The sequence below is a fragment of the Penaeus vannamei genome, chromosome 4 (genome assembly GCF_042767895.1).
Source record: "Penaeus vannamei isolate JL-2024 chromosome 4, ASM4276789v1, whole genome shotgun sequence".
Classification (NCBI taxonomy): domain Eukaryota; kingdom Metazoa; phylum Arthropoda; class Malacostraca; order Decapoda; family Penaeidae; genus Penaeus; species Penaeus vannamei.
In genome coordinates, this window is record NC_091552.1 from 17,777,431 (window position 1) to 17,782,430 (window position 5,000).

Below are 5,000 nucleotides of genomic sequence, written 5' to 3' on the forward strand. Positions count from 1 at the left end.
ACCCTATTGGGTAGTAAACTGAAATCTGGAGGGCACTCACACTCAAATCCTCCAATTGTGTTAATGCAGTGACCATTTTTACACTTTGTATGATCAGCACATTCATCAATATCTGTAAAAAAAGTATGCTTGATAAAGAAAATTCTTTTGTATACACAAAACATGATAAAACAAAAATTAATTGTTTCAAACATCAAAATCTTTATTGTCACATACCTACACATAGAGTGCCTCCACTGTTCAAGGTGTAACCTCTGGCACAAGAACACATGAATCCACCAAATGTATTGGAGCATCGGCCATTCCCACAGAGGTTCTCCATCTCTGCACATTCATCAATATCTTCCAAGATGACCTGGAAAAATGGAAAATACTCTGAATTCAAATATAAATATAAACAAATGAATATATATATATATATATATATATATATATATATATATATATATATATATATATACACATCTATATACACATACACATACACACACACACACGCAATATATATATATATATATATATATATATATATATATATATATATATATATATATATATATATATATATATATATATATATATATATATATATATGTATATATATATACATATATATATATATATATATATATATATATATATATATATATATATATATATATATATATATATATATATATATATATATATATATATATATATATATATATATATATATATATATATATATATATATACATTATATATATATATATATATATATATATATATATATATATATATATATATATATATATATATATATATATATATATATATATATATATATATATATATATATATATATATATATATATATATATATATATATATATATATATATATATATATATATATATATATATATATATATATATATATATATATATATATATATATATATATATATATATATATATATATACATGTATATATATATATATATATATATATATATATATATATATATATATATATATATATATATATATATATATATATATATATATATATATATATATATATATATATATATATATATATATATATATATATATATATATATATATATATATATATATATATATATATATATATATATATATATATATATATATATATATATATATATATATATATATATATATATATATATATATATATATATATATATATATATATATATATATATATATATATATATATATATATATATATATATATATATATATATATATATATATATATATATATATATATATATATATATATATATATATATATATATATATATATATATATATATATATATATATATATATATATATATATATATATATATATATATATATATATATATATATATATATATATATATATATATATATATATATATATATATATAAATATATATATATATATATATATATATATATATATATATATATATATATATATATATACATATATATACATATATATACTTATATATAAATATATATACATATATATATATATATATATATATATATATATGTATATATATATATATGTATATATGTATATTATATATGTATGTATATGTGTATATATGTATGTATATATATATATATATATATATAAATATATATATATATATATATATATATATATATATATATATATATATATATATATATATATATATATATATATATATATATGGGTGGATGGGTGCTTCATGTGCAGGGTGGTGTGAAGCGATGGAGTGGTAGTCTAGTTAGTGTTAAGAGCTTTTGCATGCCTTCTCGCTTACAGCTGCCACCGCTGGCTAGCCTCATGCGAAAAAGGGAGCAGCTCTGCATAAGCCTCCTCCTGCCAGTGCACAGCCTCTCCATCATCGAGACTCCCTGAAGTGCCTCCTCGTGGCCTCCCATGGAAACTGGGTACCTTGTGGTTCCAGGCTAAACTGAGGGGGATCTCGGAGCAGCAGGAGGCCCCAGAGGTTCAGGGTCATGGCCCACCGGCGTGTGGACACGCCCTGGCCCTGTACCAACTCCTGCCCCCTAGCCCCCTGGGGTTAATGCGAGGCTCGGGGGAGGTGGGCCTTGCCAGTCCTCCTCCCCCCAGATATAAACCAATCGGCAGTGCGTCTTATGAATGAAGAGGCTGGGAGGAGGGGAAAAGACCCTTTCACCCAGCAAGTGAGGCGGACTGTGGGCCCTGCTGGGAGGGCGACTGCTGGAGCGCAGGCTGGGAACGGGAACTACCCGTCTCGCCTGCGCTCTGGTGGCCGCCAGCCCAGAGTGAAGCTTGTGGGGGAAAGCCCTCGGGAACCCCACAGGTGGATGATGGGGCACGCAGCCCGCCACACCCTTTTATATGGGGCAGCGTCGGTTGGGGTGGCAGAGGTGGCATCTACCTGGAGTGACTGCCAGAGGCTGAACCTCAGGCGGGAAGTCAGGGTGGGGGCTTGGAACATCCGTTCTTTGCGTCAGGATGATTGGTTGCCACTACTGTCGAGGGAACTGGGGAGGCTGAGAGTTGAGGTGGCTGCTCTCTCGGAGGTGAGGAGGCCTGGCAGCGGCATGACCTGTGTAGGTGGCTACACCTATTACTGGTTGGGCCGCAGCGATGGCCACCATCTCCAGGGAGTAGCCATTGCCATCTCCAGCAGACTCCAGCCCTCGGTAGTAGAGGTTACTCCTGTTGATGAGCGTATAATGGTATTGAGATTGAAGCTATCTTTTGGCTTCATGTCCCTCATTACTGTGTACGCTCCTACCGATGTTTGTAAACTTGACGTGAAAGAGATGTTCTACGCCAAACTTACATCTGTGGTAGACAGATGTCCCCAACGAGATATTCGCATTGTTCTGGGCGACTTCGATGCTGTATCTGGCTGTGATCGAGCTGGCTATGAGATGTCTGTCGGTCCCCATGGTTCAGGAGCTGATGCTGGTAGTGAGAATAGCCTCCTTTTCCGGGACTTTGCTAGGTCCCAGAAATTGAGGATTTCTGGCTCATGGTACCAGCGCCCAGACCCACATCGCTGGACATGGTACAGTGATGCGGGTAATGCAGCCAAGGAGATCGACCACATACTCGTTAGCACTCGTTGGAGGATCCTTCAGAATTGCAGGGTGTATAGGAGTGCTGAGTTCTGTGGTACTGACCATAGATTGGTTGTGGCTACCCTCCGGGTCCACTTAAAAACTCCCCAGCGGTCAAATGATCACCCTAGGGTGTTTCATTTGGACAGGCTGAGGGAGGGGGAGTGTGCCTGTGGGTTTGGTGAGGTAATCTCTGATCGTTTCGCAATGCTTGGCAGTCTGACAGACCCTGTTCTTCTGTGGGATACCTTCAAGCGTGAAATGCTTGATGCAGCTCAAGATACAATTGGCGTATGCCCAAGAGCAGTACAGAATTCCATCTCGCAGGAAACACTGGAAGCCACAGATGCATGTCGTGCGGCTTGTCTGACAGGGGATCGGGAATTGCACCGTTCTCATGTGCGCAGAACTTGGTCCCTGTTAAGAAGGGACAAGGAACAGTTTATTAGGAGTCTTGCAGAGGAGGTAGAAGGACATTTCTTAGTAAATGACCTTCGTCCTGCATACCAAGCCCTGAGAAAGCTGAACTCCAAGCCCTCTTCACAGGTGACAGCAGTTCGCTCAGTAAGTGGTCAGATCGTTTCAGATCCTGTTGCGGTGCGGGAACGTTGGGCTGAGTATTTTGAGCAGCTGTACCAGGTTGACCCACCAACAGTTAACTTGGATGCGGGTAGTGTCGAGATCCCACTGCCGGATCCACCTATCAGTGAGGACCCTCCCTCCCTAATTGAAGTTAGGGGGGCGATTTCCAAGCTGAAGAATGGTAAAGCAGCGGTTATCTGCGGCATACCAGCTGAACTGTTAAAGGCTGGTGGTGAACCTATGGCATGGGGGTTACATGCTGTCCTGGCTGCCATCTGGTGGTCCGGTTCCGTTCCTCCTGACCTGTTGAGGGGTGTGGTCATCCCTCTCTGGAAGGGGAAGGGGGACCGTTGGGACTGCAGCAATCACAGAGGCATCACACTGCTCAGTATACCAGGCAAGGTTCTCGCCCACATCCTTCTGAGACGTATGAGAGACCATCTACTGAGGCACCAGAGACTGGAGCAATCCGGATTCACTCCTGGTAAGTCCACAATAGACCGTATCCTCGCGCTTCGAGTCATTGTAGAGCGCCGCCGTGAGTTCGGGCGTGGGCTGCTTGCAGCCTACATCGACCTCAAGAAGGCGTTCGATACGGTGCATCGGGAGTCACTTTGGGAGATCCTGAGGCTGAGAGGAATACCAACAAGGATTATTGGACTAATAGCAAGCCTGTATACTGGTACAGAAAGTGCTGTAAAGTGTGGTGGGGGCCTGTCGAGCTTCTTTCCTGTTAGTTCAGGAGTGAGGCAAGGCTGTGTCCTTGCACCAACTCTTTTCAACACTTGCATGGACTGGATACTGGGCAGAGCTACCGTTCAAAGTCATTGTGGAGCAACGCTGGGCAATATCAAGGTTACAGACCTTGACTTTGCTGATGACGTTGCCATTCTATCTGAGTCTTTGGAAACCCTAGTGGCGGCTCTCGATGCATTTAGCAATGAAGCGAAGCCCTTGGGTCTAGAGGTCTCCTGGACCAAGACCAAGGTCCAGGAATTTGGGGACTTGTTAGGAGAACCTGTTCAGCCGGTACATGCTTGCGGCGAGGACATTGAAGTCACAGAGAGCTTTACATACCTTGGTAGTGTAGTTCATAACTCTGGGCTGCCAGACCATGAAGTCAGCAGACAGATTGGCCTGGCAGCAGGGGTCATGAACTCTCTCAACAAAAGTATTTGGAGATGTCGGTACCTGTGCAGAAGGACCAAGCTACGGGTTTTCAAGGCCCTGATAATACCAGTTTTGCTATACGGTAGCGAAACCTGGACATTGTCCTGTGCCTTGGAG

At 38.8% G+C, this 5,000-nt stretch overlaps 1 protein-coding gene across 1 annotated transcript in view; it reads right to left on the reverse strand.

Moving 5' to 3' along the window:
* LOC113829953 (fibrillin-2) overlaps nucleotides 1-5,000 on the reverse strand; it is a 138,095-nt gene that overhangs the window by 66,162 nt on the left and 66,933 nt on the right. Inside the window, exons 28-29 of the mRNA XM_070121373.1 lie at nucleotides 217-355; nucleotides 1-112 (exon numbers count right to left, since the gene is read on the reverse strand). The exon at nucleotides 1-112 is cut by the window's left edge and continues 158 nt beyond it. Of these exons, the coding sequence (XP_069977474.1) occupies nucleotides 1-112; nucleotides 217-355 (251 nt within the window). The remainder of the gene's footprint in view (nucleotides 113-216; nucleotides 356-5,000) is intronic.